We start from the raw sequence: 27,962 nt of genomic DNA on the forward strand, positions 1-27,962 counted from the left end.
CAGGGGGTGCAAAAGCACAGCACTGCCTCACTTTGGGGGTGGGGGTGGGGAAGGATGCGCCCGCGTGTTCGCGGGGAGAGGGGTGGGGGCGCGGGGCCAAGGAGGCTGAGCCGCTGGAGCCTGGGAGGGGAGGCGGGCTGGGTGGGGTGGGGCATGGCGGGGGAAGTGACTCAAGGCCAGAGGCGGACAGGCCCATGGCAGGCAGAGTGGGGGGAGCGCGGGGAATGGGCGACCCCGGACCGACTGGCGGCGCACGGGACAGGGCGAGGGTGCCGGCGACCCCAGAACGCGAGGGACGAACCGAGAGGGAAGGCCTAGCTGCTGAGCCCTCCGGGGCAGGGGTCTGACATCTGGACGGAGGGCGAAAACAGCATCCTGCCCTTGGGGAGTCGGGAGGAGCCCAGTCCCATCCAGCTGTGCAAACAGGAGGAGGAGGAGGTCCCAAGCCTACCCTTGGGAGAGGGGCGAGAGGGGTGGTAAAGCCGCCGCCGCGACGGCCCCCGCGGTGCGGGTTGCGCCAGCCTCCCCGGAGCCCGACGCAGAAACTTGTTGCAAACAAATAGGCGACCGCGGGTGCCCCTAGCAGCCAGCGGCGGAGTGGGTGGGCGGGCGAGAGGGAGGGGAAGGCTGGCGGACGCCGCAGCGAACTGGTGGGCAGACCCGGAGTCGCCGCGTAAGCGGGGCCGGCTCAGTGCGGTGCGGCAGGCGCGGCTGTGCGGCAGCGGAAGTCCTTTGTTGCAGCACAGTCCCTGGCAGAGCCAGAGCCTCTCCGCGCAGCCCAGCCCGAACGCCGCGCGCCGCCGCCACTGCAGCTCGCGGCCCCTTCGCCTCCGCCCGCCTTTCCCGTGGCTGATTTGCCTTAAACTCCCTAAAACCTCCGCAGCCCCGGTTCCTGCTGCGGCCGGTGAGTATCTGCCAGTTGTGGGGCTATTTGCGCAACTTTGGCCCGGGCGGGAGGACGCGGGCCGCGGGCCTGGCGGAGTGCGGGGCCGGAGCGGTGCCGACCCGTGCGGGGATCCAGAGCGCGGAGGACGCGCCGCGAGGACCCGGCGACGGGCGGCTGCCGGGCCGCCTGCTCGATCCCGCCGTTCGCGGGCGCGCCTGGTCCGGGACGTGCGGCCTCCCTGGGTCGGAGGCGAAGCCCCCGCGGAGACTAGTTCCCAAATTAGTTACCTTCTTTTACCTTTCTTTCTCAGTCTTTATTTTTTTGGGGGGGAGGGGTGGGGAGGTGTAGACGGGAGGCGGGAGGACTCGGTTGATTGACGTGCCTAGAGCCCGCTTCTCTCAACTTACAGCTGCGGCTCCTCGGCGGGTGGGAGGGGAAGTGTCCCGGAGCCCGAGGCCGCAGACTTGGGCGCGCTCCGAGGGAGGAGGCGTAAGAGCCGTGCAAATTCTTGCCACGCTCTTTTTCACCCCCCTCTTGCCGGCACACACGCTTTTTGTTCAGTAAAAAGTAGTGAGTTTCGGGTTTGGGAATTTTCGGTGGAAAAGATGTTTCCTGGGAAGAACGTGCTTTCTAGTCCAGTGGTGGGCGCTTGCTAGAAGTTCTGTTAGTGTTCGGCAAATGTGTTGGGTGTAGATCGGGAGTCGTTACCACTAAAATATGTAGGCTTGGGTCTGAGCTCAGCCACCCTCCCAGTCCTAGGTAAACTAAGCAACGAACGCGTCTGTATGATCTGAAAGGTTGACATGACCTTTTCCAAATTGGGAGCGTCGGGGAGATGTCCATGAAAGTCCTTGATGTTTTCTGGGGACAGTAGGGCATTTGTATGTGTGTAATAATAACGACTCCAGTCGAGCTTAAACGTGGTAGGTACGCGCAGATTCTCCATTGGCCTGAGTGTATTTCCATACGGTATGTTTCACTGTCTCAAGGCAGGAAAACTTACAGGAACGATTTTCTCAAACCCAAGGAGTGGTTCCAGGCTTTTTGAGGCGACTTAGAATCAGTTTCATGATTTGAAGTTCAAGGCACTTTGGAGCAGAAATGGTGAAGGATGCAGTTCTCGTGTTAACCTCAAAGCAATCACTATCTTCTCCTTTGAAACGAAGAAATTCGATTTTATGAAATTTTGTCAGTGCAAATGGATATGATGGGGAGAATTGGGACAAAAAGATGAAGCTTGAATGATGGCTGGCCATCACAACCTCAAAACTTTTGATTCACTTGCTCGCTATCTAATAAAGTCTCAATAATAACTGAATGGCTTTGGGAGCTAGATGGGGGCTTCCTCATCCTAGAGAAAATTGAAACGTAGTGAACCTGAAACTATTTTCAAAGATCAATAAAGACAGTCTGTAGTAGAGTCTTTAATTAACATCTTATATTCATTTTAAGAGATTTCTCCATTACAACCAAATTTTCAGTGTAGAATAACTCAGGTTGAGTGGCCTTTCCTGAAGCCTTTCTGTTCTTCCCATTCTAATGGGATGCCCTACTTTGGGGGAGTAGTGGGGGAGCCCTGGTGCATCGTTGTCAGAGAAAAAAGAAACCATATTTAACCAGGTTCTTAGCAGGGCATGAGCACAGTCTCGGCCTCTTGACCTTGTGTTTTGATTTCACATTAACAGTGCTAAATTTTTGTACTGTTTCTTTATTCTCTTTTGCCAGGCTCTGGAGAAGATTAGTTCATAGAACTTTTTAAGAGTGTCTCTGTGTTCCTTGTAGCACCATTTCCTATCCTAATGTGCAGAAGAAAAGTGCCTGCTTTCAGGCCTCTCCTCCTCCAGCCAGGAAAGTGCTAAGCCTTTGCTATTAATCTCTGGCCCAAAGGGGAGACAACCGTTTGGGATATAAAGGCAGAAAAGTTTCCGTAGATTTTTATTTTTAAACTGTAATCTGTTGTCTTCCAAAAAAAATTGAGTTGTATTTGAAAATCATCTGCTTGAGAGGTCACTTTGGTCTCTATAGGATGTTTTCTCCTGATATTTTTTTTCTTGTGCTAGTATATTTTACCCTGAAATATTGACATTGTTATTCTTATATGCTTTTATGTGAACCAATTAAAAGTGATTCATATATATTCTATTTTTTCCTCAAAATGGAAATACTTATAAAATCCATGCTCTTTGTAAAAATTCAACCTATACTAGAGTACATAAAATACAAAAATGAAAACCATTCTGATTGCCACTTCCCAGAGATAATAACTGTTAGTAGTCAGTACCTTGTTTAAAACAAGAAGAGGCAACATTTGATCATAACTGTGCTGTTGTGTATGCCTCACCCTGCCTAAGGATGGTCTGTGATGATTCATGGCCTTATGTTCTCTATTCCCTATTCAGGTTGGTGAGAATTGACTAGGTGGAGAAAAGGAATGTTTTGCATTGGACTGGTTTAAAATTCTATGATCAAGTAACAGACGTGAGCGTTTAAATATAACAGGATTGCTATTTTAAGTTTGTCCTTATGAAGTATTTACCTCGGTGGGCTAGTTCTCACACTTTTTCGGGCTAATGATGATGTCCAGTCTCTGATGGGTTGATTTATACTGGTCATACTCATTAAAAAAACCCAGAAGCTTCATATTTGTAGAGAGTTGCATAATTTCATAGTTGGGAGGCAAGGAGTGGCTATATTTGCCATGAAGATATCCTTGTGCTGATATCCCTGTGCTGATACCGGTGTGAAGGCTTCCCCTTGATCAGTATCTAGAGGTAGCATGCCAAACGTCAAGGAAAGAAAATTCGAATGAAGAAGGGGATTAATGACTGTGCAGTTTTTAGATGTGGCATGGGAGGAGATGGCACATATTTCAGATAGATTTCCAACTATACTTACACTGTGGCTTGTATGGTAACTACAAGAGATCTTAGTCGAAGTACAGAATCATTTATTACTTAGCCTGGCAAGTAAGAAGAATGAGTGTGAAGTGGTTGATGATGTTCTGAAAACAACGCCCCAAAATAGTACATAGAAGTTTAATCACAGCATTATTTGATGTTCGGGACATGGGTTTTTTTTTTTTTTTACACTACTCTTGCTTTGAGTTTAAAATCATTTTCCAAATAATATTGGAAAATTAAAGAATTAAATCACCAACCAGATTTTTCTTTTGTTATCTATGTGAGATACACATAATCCTTTTTTCAAGATAACTAAAGAGTTCCATCTCCACTTTACATCTTTTAGTATTAGGGAAGGGCTTGTTCTGATAGGCCGTGGGAGTCAGCAGATGGAAGAGGAGATGGGGTGGGGGCAGGGCATTCTGCCTGCAATATGGGGCTCTGTGAGAGTGGGTGACTGGGAGGCTCAGGACGTTCCAAAGCGGCACTTCAGTTAATAGTCATTGCCAGGAAGAGTGTTGTCTGGCTTATAAAAGCTGAAACTCAGGGTTCTGAATCAAGACTCCAGAGTTCGAGTCCCATCTTCTACTTACAAAATGAGCACTTCAGTGATCAACCACTAAACTTACTCACAAAATGGGGATAATGAAAATATCTGTCTCAGCGTTGTTGTGAGAATCAGTTGTTTAATGTATGGGAAATTGCTTTGTAAATTTTTGACCACTATGTAAAAGTTGCCATGATTGAAATAATGCAAAAAATTGAGTGCCTGGCAGGCTCATTCAGTGGAGCATGTGACTCTTGATCTCAGGGTTGTGACTTCGAGCCCCTTGGTAGGTTGTAGAGATTACAAGGAAGGAAGAATTGATAAGCAAAATAAAACACCTATTTCAACATTTATTCTTTCAAAATTGATCAAATATCAACTAAATGCCAAGCAGTTGTTAAAGGCTCTGGGGGATACAGTGATGACTAAGACAATGCCTTGATCTCAAGGAGCTTCCAGCAAAGCAAGGGAGCCACATAATTATAATCCCTGCCAAGAGTGTGGTGATAGACAACATTCAGTTTGGATGACACATTTTTTTGTCATCATATAGTTGTAGGTAGGGTCTGTTTTGGAAGCACAGAAGAGGGGCATCTGCATTATCCTGGGATCAGGAAAAAAATTCCCAAAGAGAGTGAGCTGGACATCGAAAAGGTTCTAAGCAAAGGGAATAGCATAGCATATATGAAAGCATGAAGGCTTTTGCTGTGGTAGGTCCTGGGTGTGAAGGGGAATCGTAAATCTTAAATAGATTTAAGGCTTAAAAATGGAGTTAAGCTTCTTAGAATGAACACACTTTTTTATGATACTTTATTGGTTTCAGTTTGTTGACTTTTAATTAGATAAGAGTGAAATTTTCAGGGTTTTGGTTGGAATTAAATAAGAAAAAGGTGGCTATAATTGGAAAAATTGGAGACAATACAAATTAAAAAGATGTATATATCTGCTGAGGGAAGGAGCCTGCGTAGCACTTCCCATTGTCCTAGAGCTGCCTCACCAGCTGCTCCTTCAGGAGCATTGACTGAATACTTACTGTATTGCACAGAATACAAGCTAACAGCCTTGCCTTCTGGTTGCTCATAATCTAGTGGGGAGACCTATGGACAGACACATAGATAACTGTGGTAGCCAATTTTTATTTAGCATTTACTCCTTGACAGCCACTGCCTTGTGATAACTCTAAACACTAGGAAGGATTATCATACCCATTCTAAGTTGAGAGAACTGAGGCACAAATTGCTTATGTAACCTGCTCAAGGTCACACACCTACTAAGTGGCAAAGCCAGAATTTGAACCCAGGCAATCTGGTTAGTCTGCCCTTTAACACCTACCTTATGTTACTGTTCTGATGATTAAAGTATAGCGTAAAAGTGCAAAATGATGATAAAGATAATATGATAAAGAGATGATAAAGAGTAATATCAAAACCTAAAATAGTGGGAGAGGGAGGTATTACAGAAGGTTTTCTGGAGGAGGTGATAAACTGATTCTTAGATATGTGGGAGGTTCAGGCAGAAGAGCCAATCGGGAATGAATAAAAATAGAGGTAAGAAATACATTAAGTATTTCTTGGGGTGGGGCAGAGTGGAGAGGGCAAGCAGTTTTATGCTACTTGAACATGAAGTTTGAAGCAAGAAGTAGCCAAACATAAGACTAGATGGGTGGACACTGTTGGCTTTGTATGCTTTGCTAAGGAGTTTGTACTTTAGCCTGAGGATACGTGAAGAGAACCATAGAGGGGTTTAAGCAGAATGATATGGTCTGATTTTTGTTCTTTATTAACTGTTTGAGGGTGAAGGATAGATTTGAGGAATCAGGAGGAGGAATTTGAGGAATAAGGAGCCTGTTGTAATAATGCAGGAGTGATGTTGAGGCCTCAGGAGGGCAGGGAAGGCAGGCATGGAATAGTGGGGCAGTTTTGAGAAATACTAGAAAATTGGTGAGACTTAATAGTTAACTATTAAGGGAGGGAGAAGTCCCAGGTGACTCCCAAGTAGCCTGGGTGATTGGTGCATGGCAGTGCCAGCAGAGACAGAGAACAAAGGGGGAGGAGCAGATTTAGGTGGGTCCCGAAGTCACAGAGGCACTTTGGAATAGATATAAGTTCCACAAAATGAACCCTGAGAATACCAAGAATACCAGTGCCACGTGCAAAAAAAGTGACTTCCTGGTAAAGCTGCTTTTTGCTGAGAGAAGCCTACTGTTCACATGGTGCCCTCTAGTGGTCAGAAGATGCCATGTTGCCTCTTTAAGATGAACAGATCAAAATGTAGAGACTGCCTGGATTAAATACTTTTCTACTTCTTTTTTTTTTCTTTAAGATTTATTTATTTATTTGAGAGCACGTGAGAGCACGAGTGGGGGAAGGGGCAGAGGGAGAGAATTCTGAAGAGGATTCATGAGCCTGGAGCCTGATGCAGGGCCCAATCCCAGGAGGACCCTGAGATTATGAGCTGAGTAAAACCGAGAGTCCGATGCTTAACCATTTGAGCCACCCAGGTGCTCCTTGCTTCTTCTGGAGGGAGAGAGAAATATTCCAGAAGCCACAATGTTCACTTTGCTTTCTATGTGGATAAATTTATTTCCTAGACCTAACTGCTTACCTATAGTAACAACTCACTTATTCAGAAGTTATTTGGTTGGCAACCTCAGCTATCCAGTCCCCTGGTCAGAAACAAGACTAAAGCAAATCGTTGCCTATCAGCAATTAAAACAGATGAAACAAAGTGCAGGAATTAAAATCTTATCTCACAGGGCGCCTGGGTGGCTCAGTTGGTTAAGCGACTGCCTTCGGCTCAGGTCATGATCCTGGAGTCCCAGGATCGAGTCCCACATCGGGATCCCTGCTCAGCAGGGAGTCTGCTTCTCCCTCTGACCCTCTTCCCTCTCATGCTCTCTATCTCTCATTCTCTCTCTCTCAAATAAATAAAATCTTTAAAAAAAATAAAATCTTATCTTACAGAATACTTCCCTAGGTCCTCTCAGAAAAATTATGTAAATTCAGCTTCAGTGAGTTTTTGTCTAATTTCATAAGCCATAACAGATTGAAATGGTGGGCAGCGGGGGATCAGCACCCTTTTTAGAAGTGATAGCTGTTGGCTTGACAAGCAAGGAGGCAGAAAAATACTAACCAGCCAACAAACCACAAACTCCCAAAGCACAACAGTCTCAGGCCATTTTGTGTAGGTGCAAACAACCCTTGCCAATTTGAATAGCTCCTGTATTTCAGTAAAACACGATGCAGAGGAGAAAGCAGACAACCAGTTAGTTCTGTACTCAGGGACCAGGATTGAAGAGCCAAGGGCCTTTAGTCAGCCACTAAAACTGGAAGTGACCTTGAGCATGTCTCTGAACCTCTTAGGGCCTCTGTTTTCTCATCTATAAAGCATCGGGTTGAACTTGATCACTTTATAAAATTCTATAAACTGTTCGCAATGATGACATTAATACTTAAGGAAAATTATATTATGCTTGACTAAAAAGGCAAGAAGAAATTGTTGTCTCTGATATGAGAACTCTGTGAGGATTATGATTATCCTTATATTACAGATGAGAAACACGGGTTTAAAGAGGTAAAGATGTTTCCTCATAGCTAAATAAGTGGTAGAGTTGGTATCCAAATCTGTTGGTGCCTGCTTCCTGAGCTCTTTTTAATACTTCATTTGAACAAGCATGCGTTGAGTGCCAACTATGTGGGCAGTGTGTGCTAGGCACAAGGGACACAAAGGCCATTAAGTCTCATCCTTACCCTTGACCTTTGGAGGTCAATGAGGTAGGCATTGCTGTATGATACCTCTGTTAGTACAAATGATAAAAGTCATGCTATAGCACTGTTAGGACTGATATAAAGCTACATTAGGGTTTTAAAAGATTTTAGGGTGTGAGCAGAGAACTGACTCACCATTTATAGCATTGTTTCTATGGGAATATGTGTTTCAAGTTCCAAATAACTAACTTAAAAATAAAGTTTTGGAACATAACCCAATTATAATTTCAGAACTTCCTGTGCTAAGTACTGAATTTACAGTCTAATAACCAGCCAGAATGCCTGTTTTAAAAAGTGAAAAAATGTTAACCTTGATTGTGTCTGTCATTTAAGTGTCTTGAAGTAAAACTTTTTATTTTTAGGAGCATCTACAAAACTGGTTCTTCCTGGAAATTTCAAGGAGAAAACCTAAGGAACTTAATTAAGTTTAGACATTGGACCGTATACTCTGGAAAATTGTATTCTAGGAAATAATTTCACCAGAGTGACCTTATTTTTATAGGTGACAAAATCACTGAGGCCATGATCTCAGGCTCAAGAGTCCTATTGCTTGTGTTCTAATCCCACCAAGTCCTCTGTGGCCTTACAGAAGTTATATAACATTGCGTACAAGTACACATTATATATACACACACACATACATATATGTATGTATATGCACCCCCCCACACACACACCTGCTTAGACTAGAGCCTGACCATTGATAGTAAGGCTTAACAAATATTGGCTATTCCCATTATTGGTGTATTACAGTTGTCATTTACTCTACCTTTATAACCTCCATCTGCCAGTTCAGTAAAGCATATCTGCTTTCCCTCCCATTACATTTTCATGCTTTTGCTTATGCTGCTGTGTACCCCTCTCCCATTTCTTTACCTCCACGCTTATGCAGATACCTGAAATGCCTTTCCCCTTGCCTTCTATTTTTCTCTATGCTACTTATTCATTAAGGTTTCACTCAAGTCCTACATCTTTCCTAAAGCCTACTGTTCTAGTACAATCATGCTTTTTTTCCCCTCTAACTCTTGCTGAACTTTATTCAGTATAATTTAATACTTAATTATTCTCAAATTGTTTCTTGGTTCAAAATTTAATCCCTCATATGTAATTAACCCTGTGTTTACCATCCTTCTCCACCCTCTACTTCAATGCTTTATGCAGTGTTAGGAATGTGGTAGGTGTTCAACACATTCTGATACTCTGATTTATTAACATAAGAGAATCCTTTCATTTCACTTCGGGCCTTTTTTTTTTTTATGTTAGTCACCATACAGAACATCATTAGTTTTTTTTTTTTTAAGATTTTTATTTATTAGAGAGAGAGAAAGAGAACACAAGAGAGGGGAGGGTCAGAGGGAGAAGCAGACTCCCTGCTGAGCAGGGAGTCCGATGTGGGACTCCAGGATCATGACCTGAGCCGAAGGCAGTCGCTTAACCAACTGAGCCACCCAGGCGTCCCCATCATTAGTTTTTGATGTAGTGTTCCATGATTCATTGTTTGCATATAACACCCAGTGCTCCATGCAACACGTGCCCTCCTTAATACCCACCATCTCGGGCCCTTAAAAAGGATAGTCTATAACCCTCAAATTAAATCTATATACATATATCCAATCATATAAGACACAGAAATAGGTATGAGAAAATGAATGTATATATCTAAATGATCTTTGAGATCCAAAGGTAATTGTTAGTAGTTCAGAGATTGGGGCACTGAATCAAGAGTCTAATGCTAGGCTCTGCTGCAGATTCTCACTGAGGCTATGCAAATTGTCCCCAGGGGAGCCTCCTTGGTCTTTGGCACACATTAAAAGGAGATTATTTGCTTTACAGAAGGAGTCACTCCAAAATTGTATCTCTAAGTTATTTCTTCATTCAGTTCATATGCTCATTTATAGGCCCTTCAATTATCATTTGACTAAGGCAGAGACAAAAGAAACTTTCAGCAAAGCTGTTTTTTCCAATTTAAGAGATTTATGGTGATGAAGGAAACGTATTTCTGATACTCTGTCAGTGAGAAATTTACTGAAATAGCTTACATGGTGTAACTTAGGGAACACGTCTATTGAGTAAGACTGGATGCACCTATACAGATAAAACAGCATTGTAGGTAGAGTTCAGATGTAGGTAGGTGCTTATGCAAGAGCATCTGGCCAGTAAACCCTATATTAAGGACTCCTGCCCAGTCTTTGCTAAGTGTTCTTTGCAGAAGGGCACATTTACATAGTCCCAGGTGGTTAGTACCCACCTGGGTGGTCAGGAGTCTGTCCTGTAATCCTAGTACCTACTTTACCACAGTTAACTATCCCCTTGATACACTGTTTAACAGTCTTAGATCTTTGCCCTTCTATGAAATAAGAATGTTAGAGCAGATTAGATCTCTCTGAACTAAAAAATCTGTGGGTATCTAAATTAATATGCTGAATGCGCTTGGCGGCTGTTTTTGAATGAGATGAAACTTTCAAACTAAAAATTTAAAAAATCAGTGTAAAATGTTTTGCATCACCTAACTCCTTTCTCTTCTGGGAGAACTGCCTGCATACAGATATCCTTCTGGCCTTAGAACCCTTGGCTTCGGATCATTGGAAGTCCTACTCTCCCGCAGTCCTTGACTTCTAGCTGTAATAAACTTGTTTCACCAATGATACAGCTAGTAACACAAAAGCAATCACAGATTTCAGTTACAAAGACAGGAACAGCTAAACCCTCATGCACTGTTGGTGGGGATGCAACCTGGTGCAGCCACTGGGGGAAACAGCATGGAGGGTCCTCAAAAAGTTAAAAATAGAACTACCCTACGACCCCTCAGTTGCACTTCTGGGTGTTTACTCAAAGAATGCAAAAACACTAGTTTTTTTTTTTTTTTAAGATTTTTATTTATTTGAGAGTGAGTGTGCACGAGTGGGGGTAGGGTCAGAGGGAGAAGCAGACTCCCCGCTGAGCAGGGAGCCCGACGCGGAACTCGATCCCGGGACTCCAGGATCATGACCTGAGCTGAAGGCAGTCGCGTAACCAACTGAGCCACCCAGGCACCCCAAAAACACTAATTCAAAGGGAAATATGCACCTCTGCGATTAGAGCAGCATTACATACAATAGCCAAGATACGGAAGCAGCCCAAGTGTCCATCAATTGATAAACGGATAAAGAGGATGTGGTGTATATACACAAGGGAATGTTATTCAACCCTAAAAAAGAATGAAATCTTGCCATTTGCAATAACATGGATGGAGCTAGAGAGTATGATGCTAATTGAAATAAATCCGAGAAAGACAAATACCAAATGATTTTATTCATATGTGGAATTTAAGATACAAAACAAATGAGCAAAGGAGAAAAAAAGAGAGGCAAACCAAGAGACAGACTCTCAACTCTAGAGAACAAACCGATGGTTCCCAGAGGGGAGGTGGGGGTGGGGGGCGGGTGAAGTAGGGGATGGGGATTGAGGAGCGCACTTGTGATGAGCCCCAGGCGTTGTATGGAGGTGTTGAATCACGCCCGAAACTAGTATAACACTTGTATGTTAACTTTACTGGAATTAAAATAAGAACAGCTAAAATAAAAGCAATCCTTTTATTTAAAACGTTTGCAAGCTTTACTATAAGATAAAGTTAAGGTTTTTTTGGTAGGATTATTAACAATATCCAAAAATTGAAAGAAAACTGCCTTTGGAATTTGAGTGAAATTGTTTTTAATTAAGTGAATGAATTTTTTAAATTTTAATGCAAAAATTATTCCCAAGAGATAAGCTAAAAGTCTCACAGGAATTTAGACCCCTTACCCCTGGTTCCTTGCCCTTCTTTTCTTTCTTTCTTTTCTGTTTTTTGGGGGTTTGTTTTGTGTTGTGTTGTCAGTAGGCCTTCTCCAGGCTTTTCTGAGGGAGGTGTAACAACAGAGCTGTTGGTACTACTATGTGTAGGACTGCTATGAGAAGTTACTCTGCCTTTTAAAGTCCTTTTTACTGGAACATGGAGGTTTGCATAATGAGGTCAGCCTAGAAGCTGTAGTGTTCGCATGGATTTTGTTCAGCGTCAAGCTCTGAGGGGAAGGTAGGGATATAGAGAGACATCTGAAGACAGTGGGACTCACACCCACGCCTTTCTGACCCAGAGCCCTTCTTCGTTCTTTCCACCAGAGCATGAAGCCTTCTTCCGCAGGGGAGGTACTTCACTGAATACATGTTGAATGAAGTCACTGAGGTAGAAAAAGTCAGGATTCTCCTCAGCGATGGGTCCTCGAGATCACAGAATACTGGTGCTAATGTCAATTCCTGGTACTTTATATATAGTGTCTGGCACCCAGAGCACTCCGTGCATATTTGTTGCATTAACAGATGTGCGTTAAAATGCCGTTGGTGCTCTTGTTTTTGTGTTTTGCTTATGTTAACACAGAATTTATTTTTACCGACTTAATTGAATTGTGGCCACAGCTGTAGCGGTACCTGTCATATTGGGGTTGTGTGTCGTTGCACCAGGTCTGGTGGCTGGCCATAAAACTGCTTTCCATTTGATTAGAAGAGTTCTTGGAACTCTTAAGCTCTTTATGTCATTATTTTAAGCACAGGAGATTTAAAACCTGAAAGTCTTTACAGATTAACTGCTGGCTTTCTTCTACTGGACTCATGTTTAGAAGGAAATTTTAAGGTTATCTAGCCAAACTTAGCTCCTGATGCTTGAATAAGCAACTGCCAGTCTTACTTCCATTAATTATCACATGTCAAGAACTATACATTTTACACATTGCTTCTATGAATCCACATGTTTGATATGTTATTATTATCCCCACTTTGACAGTTCAGGAAACTTGGGGTCAGTGAAGATAAATAAGGTGGCAAAGCCAGATTGGAACTCAGGTCTCTCGGATCCAAAGCCTGTGTTCTTTTCCTTGTATTATACTGTCCTCAGTGACATTTCATTCCTCTTCCATGCAGGGCATCCATTGTCCTCCAAAAGAGTTTGTTTCATTTTTTAACAACTCTTTATTACTAAAAATTTTTTTTGAGATAACATCTATCCTTCTGCCTCTTTCTCTTTATTACTTATTAAAGTTCTCTCTGAATCCCACAAAATGACTATAGGCCTAGAACTCTCATCTTATATAAAATGGGCTTGGGGTCAGCATTTGTGTGTGTGTGTTTTCATTTTTTTTTTCCACCCTTTGAGTATGGTTTTGTTGTTGTTTGGATTTGTTTTATATACTTTTTAAAGGCCATGTGACAGTGAAGTTTAGGTAGTGGATTTACCTTGGTAAAGGTGGATTTACCTTGGTTCACTTACAGCTCCCTTATTACCAGGCATTTCAAATTATAAATAACATATTAATGAGTATCTTTGTACATACATTGCTTTTTGTATTTAGGTACATACTGAGCATGCTTCCTCATTGGATACAGACATCTGATTTACAGAAGGTTGAAAAGGTTGAAAGATTGTACCTATTTGACATGCTTGACCTGGCTTACAAAAATAGTACAATGGTTGCAATTTTAAGAAGGCAATAGGTCTCATTATAGGCCACCTTCCTTTCTAGAGGCACATCCCTGGCTGTGCAACTCTCGTCATTAGGCAGGAAGAACAGGAAGAACAGGAAGAAGGAGGTAGGATAGGTCTTCAGGTAGTGGGGAAAAGGGATATGTAATCCACATGTGATCTGTGATGAACAGATAAAAAGCAAGTGGAAATAAGCTGTAGATAGATACCTCTTAACTACCACTGCAGGGGTTCAAGGGTTTGGAGACTGAAGAGTGAACATTTGATTTCTCTGAACAGCTTGTTAAATGTTCTTTTTATGCTCAGATTGTGTAGGAATTTGTTTTAGGTAGAAGATAGATTCTGAAGTTTTATGTATACAGATTAAAAATTGAGGCTAAGGGGTGCCTGGGTGGCTCAGTCGTTAAGCGTCTGCCTTCGGCTCAGGTCTGGTCCCAGGGTCCTGGGATCTAGCCCCACATCAGGCTCCCTGCTCAGTGGGAAGCCTGCTTCTCCCTCTCCCACTCCCCCTGCTTGTGTTCCCTCTCTCGCTGTGTCTCTCTCTGTCAAATAAATAAAATCTTTAAAAAAGTTAAAAATAAAATAAAATAAGTTGAGGCTAAAATTGGATCTTATTTTAGTTTTATAATATTACGGATAGGGCTTCTAATGCTTTTAATGTTTTCCTCTCCCTCTTTACCCAAAGTCAACTCACTACATTAATAATATTTATAGTGTCTACCATATGTTCAGTGAAGAAAACTAGTTGCAGAAAGGTATATATAGAATGATACCATTTAGGGGGTGCCTGGATGGCTCAGTTGGTTAAGCATCTGCCTTCAGCTCAGGTCATGATCCCAGAGTCCTGTGATCAAGCCCCGGGTCGGGTCGGGCTCCCTGCTCTGCGGGGAGCCTCCTTCTCCCTCTGCCTGTAGCTCCCCCCTGCTTGTGCTCTCTCTCTCTGTTAAATAAATGAATAAAATCTTAAAAAAAAAAAAAAGGATGATACCATTTAGGTTAAAAAAAAACACACAGCAAGAGCAAAAACTATGTACTTGGGCACATAACAGGTACTCAATATCTGTTGACTCTGTATGGATACATATAAACAGATCTGAAGATACACAATCCAGAGTGTTTGGAGACGTTACCTCTGGGAAGAGGTATGTGACTTAAGGTGTGTTTTTATTCTATTTACTTATATATTTGAATTTTTTGCATGTTACTTTGTATACTTTTTTTTAACAATTAAAAAATGAAGAAAAATTTACCATTTAAGGATAGACACCTCCTTCCCTAATGGATCCACTGCCTTGTTATACCCTAAAGTGCATGCCCAGCAATATAAGACATATTCTGACTCTACAGAATGACTGCTTCTCTAATAATCAAGAAAAAAGGCATTGATCAAACCTATTTGCTTGTGGCCATTTCCATATAATCTAATAAGCATTTTAAATAGAATTTTTTCTATGGAAATTTTCAAACATACAAAAATAGAATTATACCTATTCTCCCAGCCTCAGTAGTTATCAACATATGGCCAATCTTCTATCATCTATAGCCCCCACACCCACCTCACTGGATTATTTTCTAGTGTATTTTAATCTTTTTTTTTTTTAAGATTTTATTTTTTATTCATGAGAGAGAGAGGCAGAGGGAGAAGCAGGCTCCCAAGGAGCAGGGAGCCTGATGCGGGACTCGATCCCAGGACCTTGGGATCATGACCTGAGCCGAAGGCAGATGCTTAACAATCTGAGCCACCCAGGCGCCCTACTCTTTTTTTTTTTTTAAAGATTTTATTTATTTATTTGACAGAGACACAGTGAGAGGGGGAACACAAGCAGGGGGAGTGGGAGAGGGTGAAGCAGGCTTCCAGCTGAGCAGGGAGCCCAATGTGGGGCTCGATCCCAGGACCCTGGGGATCATGACCTGAGCCGAAGGCAGATACTCAATGACTGAGCCACCCAGGCGCCCCTCTAGTGTATTTTAGATTATATCATTTCATCTATAAATATGTCAGTATGTATATATAAAAGATAGGGACTCTTTTAACAACCAAAATACACTCATCACACTTAAAAAATGAGCAATAGTTCCTTAGTATCAATTTTGTGAGAAGTTTTTAATACTCTGCAATTTAGTTATGTACTTTAAGTTGCTATTTTACTTACTTTCACTGTTTGTATCCTTCAGGTACTTTTAAACTTTTTCCTTTCACATTTAGCATACATTTTCCCCCATAGAGGTGTGATGAAACCAAAATGATGGTTTTTGCTTTGGATACCTTAGCTTGTGTTTTCTTAAAATCAAAATGAGAAGCTTGAGTAAATGGCTGGGTTATCTTCATCTTCACATCTGAAAAATGATTCAGGTGTATATTACTGAGTTTAGCTACATTAGAATGGAGAGCTACTTATACCTTTATTGTGATGGCAAAATCACGCCCGTCCCAATGTATGATCAAAGTGATTCTTCTTTTCAAGTGCTTTTCTAAAGATATCTTGTCTGACTTTAATGCTTTTGTTTCACATAGGTCTCTAAATAATAGAAGATGGCAAAGCCCAGCCACAGCAGCTACGTCCTCCAGCAGCTGAACAACCAAAGGGAGTGGGGTTTTCTCTGTGACTGTTGCATTGCCATCGACGACATTTACTTTCAAGCGCACAAAGCGGTTCTGGCTGCCTGTAGCTCCTACTTTAGAATGTTTTTCATGAACCATCAGCACAGCACCGCACAACTGAATCTCAGCAACATGAAAATCAGTGCCGAGTGTTTTGATCTCATTTTGCAGTTTATGTACTTAGGAAAGATTATGACTGCACCCTCCAGTTTTGAACAGTTTAAGGTGGCGATGAACTACCTGCAGCTGTACAACGTTCCTGACTGCTTAGAAGACATTCAGGATGCAGACTGTTCTAGTTCAAAGTGTTCATCTTCTGCCTCCAGCAAACAGAACAGCAAAATGATATTTGGAGTAAGAATGTATGAAGACACAGTGGCTAGAAATGGCAGTGAAGCCAACAAGTGGTGTGCAGAGCCAAGTTCAACAGTAAATACACCACACAATAGAGAGCCTGATGAAGAGTCTTTACAGTTAGGCAGTTTTCCTGAACCACTATTTGATGTATGTAAAAAAAGTTCTGTGTCCAAATTATCAGCTCCAAAAGAACGCGTGTCACGGCGCTTTGGACGGAGTTTTACCTGTGATAGTTGTGGATTTGGCTTTAGCTGTGAAAAATTGTTAGATGAGCATGTACTAACCTGTACTAACAGACATTCGTACCAAAACACAAGATCCTATCACAGAATAGTGGATATTAGAGATGGAAAAGATGGTACTATCAAAGCCGAATTTGGTGAAAAGGAATCTTCCAAAGCATTTTCCACACAGACAGACAAATACAGAGGAGACACCAGCCAAACTGCTGATGATTCGACTTCAACCACCGGAAGCCGAAAAAGTAGCACAGTGGAGTCTGAACTAGCCAACGAGGAAAAAAGCAGAGCTGCTGAGAGGAAAAGAATCATTATCAAGATGGAGCCAGAAGATGTTCCCACAGATGAACTGAAAGACTTTAACATTATTAAAGTGACTGATAAAGACTGTAATGAGTCCACTGACAACGACGAATTAGAAGATGAACCTGAAGAGCCATTTTATAGATACTATGTTGAAGAAGATATCAGTATTAAGAAAAGTGGTAGGAAAACTCTAAAACCTCGGATGTCGATAAATGCTGATGAAAGGGGTGGTTTAGAAAATATAAGGCCCCCTAACAACAGCAGTCCAGTACAGGAGGATCCCGAAAATGCATCCTGTGAGCTCTGCGGACTCACAATAACAGAAGAGGACCTGTCATCTCATTACTTAGCCAAACACATCGAAAATATCTGTGCATGTGGGAAATGTGGACAGATCCTCGTTAAGGGGAGGCAGCTTCAGGAACATGCTCAAAGATGTGGGGAACCCCAGGATCTGACAATGAACGGGTTAGGAAATACGGAGGAGAAGATGGACATGGAAGAGAATCCTGACGAGCAGTCAGAAATAAGAGATATGTTTGTGGAAATGTTGGATGATTTTAGGGACAATCATTTCCCGATAAACAGTATCCAAAAAAAGCAGTTATTCAAACATTCTGCCTGTCCTTTTCGATGTCCTAATTGTGGCCAGCGTTTTGAAACTGAAAATCTAGTGGTTGAACATATGTCTAGCTGCCTAGACCAGGACGTGTTTAAGAGTGCCATCATGGAAGAAAATGAAAGAGATCACAGACGAAAGCATTTTTGTAATCTCTGTGGAAAAGGATTTTATCAGCGGTGTCACTTAAGAGAACACTATACTGTTCATACTAAGGAAAAACAGTTTGTTTGTCAGACATGTGGAAAGCAGTTTTTAAGAGAACGTCAGTTGCGACTGCACAATGATATGCACAAAGGCATGGCCAGGTATGTCTGTTCCATTTGTGATCAAGGAAACTTCAGAAAACATGACCATGTACGGCATATGATTTCTCATTTATCTGCTGGTGAGACTATATGCCAGGTCTGCTTTCAGATATTCCCAAATAATGAACAGTTGGAACAGCACATGGATGTTCATCTGTATACATGTGGAATATGTGGAGCAAAGTTTAATTTGAGGAAAGATATGAGATCACATTATAATGCCAAGCATTTGAAAAGAACATAAGTGATTTTCTACTGTACTAATGTTTAGTTGATAGCAGACAAAACACCAAAGCAAAGGATATGAGCTATTTAGAAATTGATCTTATAAGATGAATTGTTGGGAAAAAAATTTCAAGGCCCTTTTACCTTTAATATTTTTGTTTAGGATCTTAAGTATCTACATTTTAGGTGTTATTAAATGTTTATCATTTTTGTTATTTCTTAATAGAATTCTTTGATTTTAGTTTGTTTTAGCTATGATTAAAATTACTTTTCAATGTAGACTACAAGTGGTTGTTACCTCTTCAATGACTATTAAACTTTAGTTTTTTTTATCATAAGGTGATGACTTTACTATTTCTATGTGGGTTTTTTTTTTAAGGTTATCCTGTGAAATTTTAAATCCAACGTCATTGGCCATTCATGTTTATTTAAAAAACTTTTTTTAAGTAATTAGTTCTTTGAAACTATCTCATCAACTTTTAGCTTTTTTTTTTTGTAAGTTTAACAGAGATTTAGCCACTGTTTATTCCCCCTTCTTATCAATGAAATTCATATTCTTAAATTGACATGCTTATTAGGCAGGTTAGGTGCATTGACTCTAAACTTGAAGGTTGACATGGGCTCAAACTTGGCCTAAAAACATTGATGGACCTAAGGAAATTCCTATAAATGAATATTTCCTATAATTGATAAAATATTATCATTTAATAATCACATTTAAAACTTATATTAAGTGTAAAACCCAATGACTTTACCCCACTTGAGAAATTAGTGGGGACAAGTCATTTTGTTTTATGATAGGAAATTTAACTATGATAGTTAATTAAAAAGACATATCTTGTATTCACTTAAAGTAATTTAAGATATTCTGATTTCTACAGTGTGTTAGTTTATCAATTATTTTTGTTTATAAATAGACTTTAATAGCTCTCTAGGAATATGACATCTAAAGGAAAATGATTTTTCACCTTTAAAATTACATACTTTTGGAACTTTGAGATTTGAGAAAGCTGCCATGTATATTGATAAATCAAATAAAATAAAGAAATCAATTACAAATCTGGTTGTTCTATAAAAGTAGAGTGTGGAAAAAAATGTCTTGTGTTTTATACTAAGATTTGGAGAAAATGTGTTGTGGCAAATTGCAGTTTTATCACCATGCTCTTACTATTTTTTTTTTTTCTGTAAAGGACTACAAAATTTGAGCACTATAATATAATCACAGAGCATATAAGTGGAAATAGTTTATCACTTTTTAGTTAAAGTAGTATTGTTAGGTGTTGCTGACACAGGGTCTATATGAATTACATGTGAATTAAAACACTGGCAAAACTGACCCCACCAATAAACACATCTATTGAGTAGAATGCCTTTTAATGTGAATTACTTGCATTGTAATACCCTTCTCATAATGAAAGGGATTTTAAATAACATCTGTATTTAAAGTATAATTTTGTAATTATGAACAGTAACTTCACATTGCTCTTTTTGTTTACATTGGATTTTTAAGATATGCAAGTCATATTTTTCTATACAATTTGCATAAAAGAATACATTGCCAAGAGAATTGAGAGACATACTGACTAACACAGATCTAGTTGTAAGAGAAGTAATAAAGCACAGTGTGAGCTCAGAGATTTGTGGGGATACACTGTGGTGTTAAGTAAGAATAGGAACAGTACAGGAGGCATATGGTATGAGAACAAAATAATGGGAAATGGAGATGGGGGAAATACACTAAAAGATAAACGAGAAGTAAGGAGTTTTTTTAAAAAAGCCACATAGCAGGGGCGCCTGGGTGGCTCAGTCATTAAGGGTCTACCTTAGGCTCAGGTCATGATCCCAGGGTCCTGGGATCGAGCCCCATGTTGGGCTCCCTGCTCGGCGGGAAGTCTGTTTCTCCCTCTCCCACTCCCCTTGCTTGTGTTCCCTCTCTCGCTGTGTCTGTCAAATAAATTAAAAATCTTTAAAAAAAAAAAAAAGCCACATAGCAGGAAAAGTGATTCATCTTAGCCTTGGACACAGTAGTTTATCAAGGAATTCAATCTGAAATGCAACCTTAAATGAAATATGGTGTATACATTACTGATAGGAACCTGCTAAAAGTTCTGTAACAAACCCAGAGACCATCAGAGGCTTGTCTAAAGAGAGAAGATAAACTCATTCCAAATTTCTAAACTATTTATATAGTATCTTAGGTAGACATAATTTTTAGGGGGATCACTTTTTTCCATGACCCTCATGAAAATCTATTGCAGTGTCTTCCCACCATTAAAGAATAGGGTTTTTTCTAAATACTACCATGCTGTAAAAAGGATTATATATTCCATTAGGAAAAGGGGGGAGGGATAATTTAGTGTTTTGACAGTACTAACAGCCAACAATTAGCAAGCAAATATATAAACATTGAACATGATCTAATAAACTGAGATGTTTATGGTTTCACAAAGCACCACCTCACCATGCTGTCTCCTCCCAGTTTCATATTACACAGGACACCTTGTGTCATGTTTTGGAACTAGCTATAGGGCAGCACAGGCTTCAGAAGTAAGTGTCTTGTACAGATTTTCCTTAAGAAGGCAGAGAGTACATTTAAAGGCTTCTTGCCTCTTAAGGGGAATGAAAAATGTCTGACACCTCTCCAACCCAGTTTCCTCCGACTTTCTTCCTCTGCTGGGGTTACAGAGCTGTACCTCCTTGCTATTGCTTCTTGCCCTCAATGCTGGGAAGGCAATGAATCAACATTGTGGAAGCTGCCTTCTCAATTTATGTAATTAGCCTCCAAATCCAAAAAATGAAAGGAAAATCTAGACAGATAGATGAGGAAGCTTATGTCTTACAGAATCTTGCTTAAAGGGCCTGTTGGTTCTCCAGCAAGAAATCCTGGAGAGATGGAGTCAGAGCCTTAACAAGCTTGTCACTAGTTACAGTGCAACTCAGAGGTTATAATTCTTTAGTAACAGGACTAAAAATCTCAGATTAATAAAGCACAACAGGGCAGCAGTGGAGTAGGACTCAGAAATTTGTCTTAATCTCTCCCATATTTTTAAAGTAAAAATATTCAGAGAAATGACTCATGCATAAAATGATACACAGCTAATGTTTAATGTATGAAGTTTGAATATGGACAAAACTTAGAAGAAAGTACGTTAAGTATCTCAGGGGCTAGTTATAAAACTAAAAGAAAATAAGGAGAGACTTGGCTAGGGCAGTCAGAGCATCAGTTAAAAGGAAAAACAATAGACTGACATGAAAAATCATATTTAAGTACCGTAGTTGAGAACAACAAAAAAAAAATGTAAAAGTTGAATAAAAAACATTTGGAATTGTCTAGGTGAGAGTAGAGATTTAAGTAATTTGATAGGTTAAAATAATATTGATACATTAAAATAATTACAGCTATAAAATGCCTAATAAAACAATTTCTGTGAACATGCCAAGGATGTGCCTAAATACTTGAGATGATATACCAACTTTTATATTCTAAAAAACGGGGAAGAGAGATTGGTGGTGGTTGGCAGCTTTCTCCCTGGTTAAACAATACTTGTTCCTCTACACCCCTAGTTAAGGAACTTACATATTTAATAGATCCCTGGAAAATCCCCCCCAAAGAACCAACTTAACAGTTAAACAAAACTTGCCATCATTAACAAAAAGGTAAACTAGTATCAATCATAAGAAAAAACCTGAATGTGTATGTACACATTGAAAATAAAGGAATTTGGTGTATTTCTTAATTTTTAATGGGTTTTATGAGTTAAAATTCTTTTTTTTTCTGCCATTAATCTACTTGATCAGTTCCTCATCTTTCCTCACCAGCCCCACCTCCTCTGTAACAAATGCTTCTAGAATGGTGATAAATGCCAGTGTTGTGCAGGCACCCTAACCTTAACAACGCCTAGGATTCCAGGGTGCCAAAAAGCTCGTGAGGACATATCCTTGGGAAAGGCCCCCCCCATCTCCTTGATACTTGAGGTGTAGTGCACAGGGTGACAGAGTGCATGCCAGTGAACTGAAGCAAGTAGGGTTCTTTTGGGTGTTAAGAGCCTGAAGCTGCTGCCCAGATTTGGACGCCTGTGATCCGTCCATCCTAGAGCTCTCACTGAGTAAGCCTGGCATCCATTTAGGTAGTGTTCTTTAGGCTCTGCTAAGTGCTTTACAATACACAATGTTAATTAAATCTCACAGCTGTATGAGGTAAGTATTATTCTAATTTTCCAGATGGGGCACTGAGGTTCAGAGAGACTGGAGTATTTTTCCTAAGATCACAGAAATTAAACACTAGAGCTGGAGTTTGAACCTACACCTCTTTGATTTCCGCATGCCTGTACTTAAGCACTAAGCCACATACCTCACCTCCCAAGAGGTACAAAGACGGGCCTTTTCAGCCTAGGAACACATGTGATCAAGCTCCTATGAAACTCTGTGCTCCATGTTCATCATCTGTGGTCGGCTGTGCCTGGTAAGGTAGTGGGTACCTAATGAACATGTTGGATAATGTGAAAATATATCAGTTGGAAACAAAACTTTCTATTTGAATGGGTCACTCAGAATGATGTTTTAGAAATACTAAATATTGACACGGTTTAATTTTCCTTTATTTAAACTAAAACCTTTAGTGGTATTATCAGCCATTTTGGAGGGCCCATTGTTAAGTGCTCAAAAAAAATTAATTTGAATTCAACTTCTATATTTCTACCTCTGTGACTTTTTTCTCTTTTGTTTTCCCTATTCCTGACCTTTATGTTTTAATCTCCAACCAATCACCATTTTATTGGTTATGAAACTGATGAGTTCAATAATTCAAATCATTTGAAAATATTCCCAAGAAAAACCAGGACCCCAGAATAACCAGTTTCCTCTTTTTGTCTTAATAGATGATGTGGATAAGAAAATTTTCATTTCTTTGGGTAAAAAAAACAAAACAAAATCCCTAATTGCCATATTGTGATTGATTAAAGTTTATAATCTAAGCTTGTCTAAAAACAAAGGTTATTATTCTAGCTATTTATAATTCAATTACCAAAAATATTTAGTGTTAACTTATAAAGACAGTCTTACTCATAAAAGAAATGAAAGATAATAACAGCAAACTTTAAGAACATGAACATTTAATGCTTTAAGTGAAACAATCCCCCTCCCAATCTAATCTGATTTTAACTTTATGCATCTATTGCCTGATTTCTAAAACCTATGCAATAGGTTTTACTACTGCTATATTAAATTTACTACTTTAATGGTCTTTCTACCATCTGCCAAATGTTATTTTTTAAGTGAAAAGAGAAAAATAAGGTAATGAAGACTCCATAGATAATGTCTATATAATCACTTAGGTGGCCCACTTTCATTGCCTCTATCAAACTCAAGGACATATTACTTAGTAACATATGGGTAGAGTCTCCTACTAAAACCAGATGAAATTTAGCTACTTATAAATTTATCTGCTGACAAAAGGCAAAGATGCAAGGATTTAAAATGCAAGGACTTTTGTGTCTGTATTAGTAAATATGAATATTAACTAAATGACAATAATAGCAGCTTGTGAACTCATGCTAATTTTGAACTAATTTAATACCACTTACATGTTTATATTCATATGCTTAGTTGACTTTAGCATTAAGAAGCTTAAGTCCTATTTATTTCCTTTTACTTAGGAGAACCAAATCATTGAGGTCCATTGGTAGTGACAGAATTGTTCATCCTTCCTATCAAAATGTACCACAGATCACTGGGGGGCAGAAGCCATTATAATTTCTCATTATCTTACTCATTTGCAGAAAAGATAGTGTGAAGATTACAATCCAGTACTTGGCTCTGAATTGAATGTATCAATATACAAATCACCATTTCAATAAGAAGGCACAGGAAACTCTAGGGCCAGGGGGATGACAAATATGTAAAAGACATTTCATTTCAGAATTAGGAATATTAACAATTTTATGTGAGAAAATTTGCATAATAACCCTCTGTACTTACCTATCTGAGAAAGGAATACAGTCAGGTAGACAGCCTACGAAGCCCCCAATTAAGCTTTATTTTGAAAGTTACTATGTTGTTTTTATTATACTTAAACCAATTGCTGGGTGCCTGGGTGGCTCAGATGGTTAAGCGTCTGCCTTCAGCTCGGGTCGTGGTCCCGGGGTCCTGGGATCGGGTCCTGCATCGGGCTCCCTGCTCCTTGGGAGCCTGCTTCTCCCTCTGCCTCTCTCTCTCTGTCTCTCTCTCTCTCTGTCTCTCATGAATAAATGAATAAAATCTTTAAAAAAAAAAAAAAAAACCAATTGCTTATACCAGTCAGAATCAGCCGAGCTCATTTTTAGATGACAGAAATATAATTCTGTCCAGATTATGAAAGTCATCTTTTCTTTCAAACACTTGTGCATTCCCTGATGTGGGATAAAATATTTTAAAAGACAATCACTTTGTTAAAAAAAAAAAAAACTAGGGCAAAGCATTGTTGCAAAAAATATAATTCTACCCAGAATCACTGGGGCAGTTTAGGAGAGTTATGAACTTAAGAACTGAAAGGAAAACTCCCCGGTGTGTGTATGTGTATACTTTATTTTCATTTGCAGAGTGTACAACATTTAATATTTGAAGAAAACAATGTTAGCTTGATGGGTGGAGGCACTCAGTAAAAAGAACATGAACTTTTAAATTTGTTGGATCTATCTTTCAACCAGAGATTTACCATTAACAAGTTGAAGTACATTGCGGGGCACCTGGCTGATTCAGTTGGTAGAGCATGTGGTGCTCATTGATCTTGGGCTCATGAGTTCGAGCCCCACCTTGGGTGTAGAGATTATTTAAATAAGTAAACCTAAAAAAAGTTAAAGTACATTGTATGTAAAATTATTTGACTTGAAGGAAGACACTTCCTAACTGCTTCCTTCCTCCCTACTTTCCTCTACCTGGCTGACCTCCTATCTTTTCATATGGCATGTGTCCTACCCATTCTAGCTTGAATCATGCAAGAAAAAAAGTGGCCTTAAAGCTGAAGAATTATATTAGTAATAAGAACACCTTATATTTGAAGGGTACGATGAGTTACATTAAGGAAGAAATTAAATAAATTTAAGTCCCAGGAACTATGCTTTCGTTCCCATTCTTTGTTGTAGTAATGCTGTGCTGGCCTGGTGCCAAAAGCCATGAATATTCTGACCTAAGAATTATGTTGTATCTTGTAAAGCAGTCAACTTGTAATATTATTTTTCTTGAGAGTTTGTCTTTTTCTGTGTGGCAGTGGTGAAATAGGGCCTTCTAAACCTCTGGAGAAGTGAGATCTGAATTTGGAGAGGACATGGGGAAGAATCAATCTTCAACAGATAATCTTTAAGTCCAGACCCAGGAATATCAGATCTGAAGTGACACCATCTTTTCTGTCTTCCTGACAAACCTCATCAATCCCAAAAGTTCCAGTTTCAAGGATCCAAGAAAACTCAGTAAAGATCACTTTGGAATCACTTGGCTGTGACAAAATTGATTCATGATGACTCTCCTAGTATTTTTGGAAAATCTGCTCAAGAAAAGTAACTAAAATATTCATATGACATCAGTGGTTAAAGCTACACTAAGGTGAAACTTTATATGCTAATTATCTTCCATGGTCCCTTCTAAAATAAAAGGGCTTACTAGGCTACTATAAATATATTATAAAGAGATAATAACATATCTGTGTAACACATATAATCCTAAACTTAAAATAATCTGAATCACAGTTTATATATTATGAAATGTAGTTAGACAATTAAAAAAATTATACCCCAAAATCTGTAGTTTAGAGTATAAATAAAAAGATGTGGGTACAGAGGGAAAAAAAAGTGAGACCAATATTTTAACAAGATAATGTAGTTATTACTCATTGTAATGTAGCATTTGCCCTTCCTCTTTTTCACTGTATATATCAGTCACAAACTTGATTATTAATATTAATGAAGTTCCCTTTTAAGACTGTTAACTTGAGGGGGAAAAACAGAAGTGGTTATTACTTCAATAGTGGTAGATTTTCATAAATCACAGACAACAAAAAGAATATATCTTAAGACACATTATTTTCTTCTGAACTTAGCAATACAATCTAATAACAAAGAATGAGTTTCTGTTAAATATTTATTCTTGGTGTTAATGTATAATACCATTATTTCTCAGCTTTCAAATTTCAAGATAAAATTCAACCAAGTATTGAGTGAAACAATGATTTCTGTGTTTTTAAAAACCTTTCACTAGGAAATGAAATGTTTGATGAGACTTTAACCTGGCTTCAAATACTTTGGTTTATAAATATATGCTCACAAACACATTTCTTAACCATATGCCTCTTTATAGCCATATTATTTCCTTATTGTGAATATACTTGTAGTTTTACTTTTGGTTAACCTGTCTATCCAATTCATTATTATTATTATTATTTTGTTCTTATGCAGTATCATGATGTTATATATTTTCAGAAATGCTTATTTTGTTTTTATATCTATTTCTTCAAATGTTTTAATAAAGAGTTACACAAAGAAATCTAACTTAGAGTATACATAATAGTATATGTAGACGTAAAGTCATTTAAAATCTCTAGCTCTAAAGTGGGATGATAACTTAAATATTCATTCTACTAATCAGACTAACAAAAAATTAGATAAAGTTAGTTAGAATGTGATAGTGGGTATAGGGGCCTGAAGGGAGAAGAGAAATGCACTAAAGACTTCAAATTCATATGAATTCAACTGCTTCAAGAGAAATGAGTTTAGAAAAGTGTTAGATTATAAAAAACAAAAACAAAATAAAAAACTATAGCTAATCTCTTGGGAACCATATAAAACGGCAGACTTCTAACAAGTAGGAAACAGACAAGATAAAAGATTACTGATAATTAAAGGTACCAGATCAATATAGCAGAGATTCAACAAATAATTTTTGACTGACTGGTAGAAGTAGATTCAGAAAAGAATATGAATTGAATTTTGACTGTACTAAACTACAAATGTAATGAATTACAATAATTATACATGATATAAATGCATTCTATGTGATTATTTTCTGTATATCAGTATAAAATGGAGTTACTGAGTTATATGGGAAATTTGTTACATTTTTTCAATCCATTGCTTTTACCTAATAAAATTTCCTCCTCTATGTTCAGAAGTCAAACTGTCTGTATATTACTTTTATTTATACTGTATTTTTTTCAACCTGGCTCTTTTATAAAATTACTTGTCTGGAAAGTTAATATCAACTCCTTCCATTCTCTAATACAAAAACAATAAAATATCTGATACAGCTAATTTTGGTGTTCCTGAGCAGCTTAAGAAGTATACAAAACAGGGGTACCTAGGTGGCTCAGTTAGTTAAGCGTTCCACTCTTGATCTCAGCTCAGGTTTTGATTTCAGGGTTTTGAGTTCAATCCCCATGTTGGGCTCCACACTGTGGTATGGAGTCTACTTAAAAATAAGAAAAAAAAAATTTTTTTTACGTGCACAAATTAACTAAAATTCCTATTGCTAAATCCTGGTTTCTTCTATATAGAATGATTGAAAAAGTACTATCTCATGGCAAACATAGATGGCAACAAATTAATTAGGTTTCCTCATAATATAAAAAGAAACAATTATAAAAAATCCACTGACATAGTATTTCTTTCAGAGGGTTTTCAGAATAACAATTTACTCAGAGAAATAACTTCCTTCTCAATATAATTCATTTTGTTTATTTTCAGGTTAAGAGTTT

General features: G+C 39.1%; 1 protein-coding gene across 4 annotated transcripts; it reads left to right on the forward strand.

The window, feature by feature from the left end:
• Positions 1-161: 161 nt before the first annotated feature.
• Positions 162-27,438, forward strand: ZBTB1 (zinc finger and BTB domain containing 1). Of its 4 annotated transcripts, none has more exons than XM_025869900.2 (3): positions 162-904; positions 16,104-18,019; positions 25,488-27,438. In XM_025869900.2, the coding sequence occupies exons 2-3, from the start codon at positions 16,122-16,124 to the stop codon at positions 25,522-25,524; spliced, it is 1,935 nt and encodes a 644-aa protein (XP_025725685.1). In that variant the 5' UTR covers positions 162-904; positions 16,104-16,121; the 3' UTR covers positions 25,525-27,438. The 4 variants fall into 4 exon arrangements, with proteins under 4 accessions (XP_025725685.1, XP_025725683.1, XP_025725682.1 ...); XM_025869898.2 differs by lacking the exon at positions 25,488-27,438 and adding an exon at positions 3,286-3,364 and having other exon boundaries at positions 16,104-23,332; XM_025869897.2 differs by lacking the exon at positions 25,488-27,438 and having other exon boundaries at positions 16,104-23,332.
• The last annotated feature ends 524 nt before the right edge of the window (positions 27,439-27,962 follow it).

Source organism: Callorhinus ursinus, unplaced genomic scaffold (assembly GCF_003265705.2).
Source record: "Callorhinus ursinus isolate GAN/ISIS: 27379988/994484 unplaced genomic scaffold, GSC_fseal_2.0 scaffold8, whole genome shotgun sequence".
In the NCBI taxonomy this organism is placed as follows: Eukaryota; Metazoa; Chordata; class Mammalia; order Carnivora; family Otariidae; genus Callorhinus; species Callorhinus ursinus.

What these genes read in the sequence shown, in the direction of transcription:
- ZBTB1 (XM_025869898.2), top strand. Translation starts at nt 16,122, where the DNA reads ATGGCAAAGCCCAGCCACAGCAGCTACGTCCTCCAGCAGCTGAACAAC.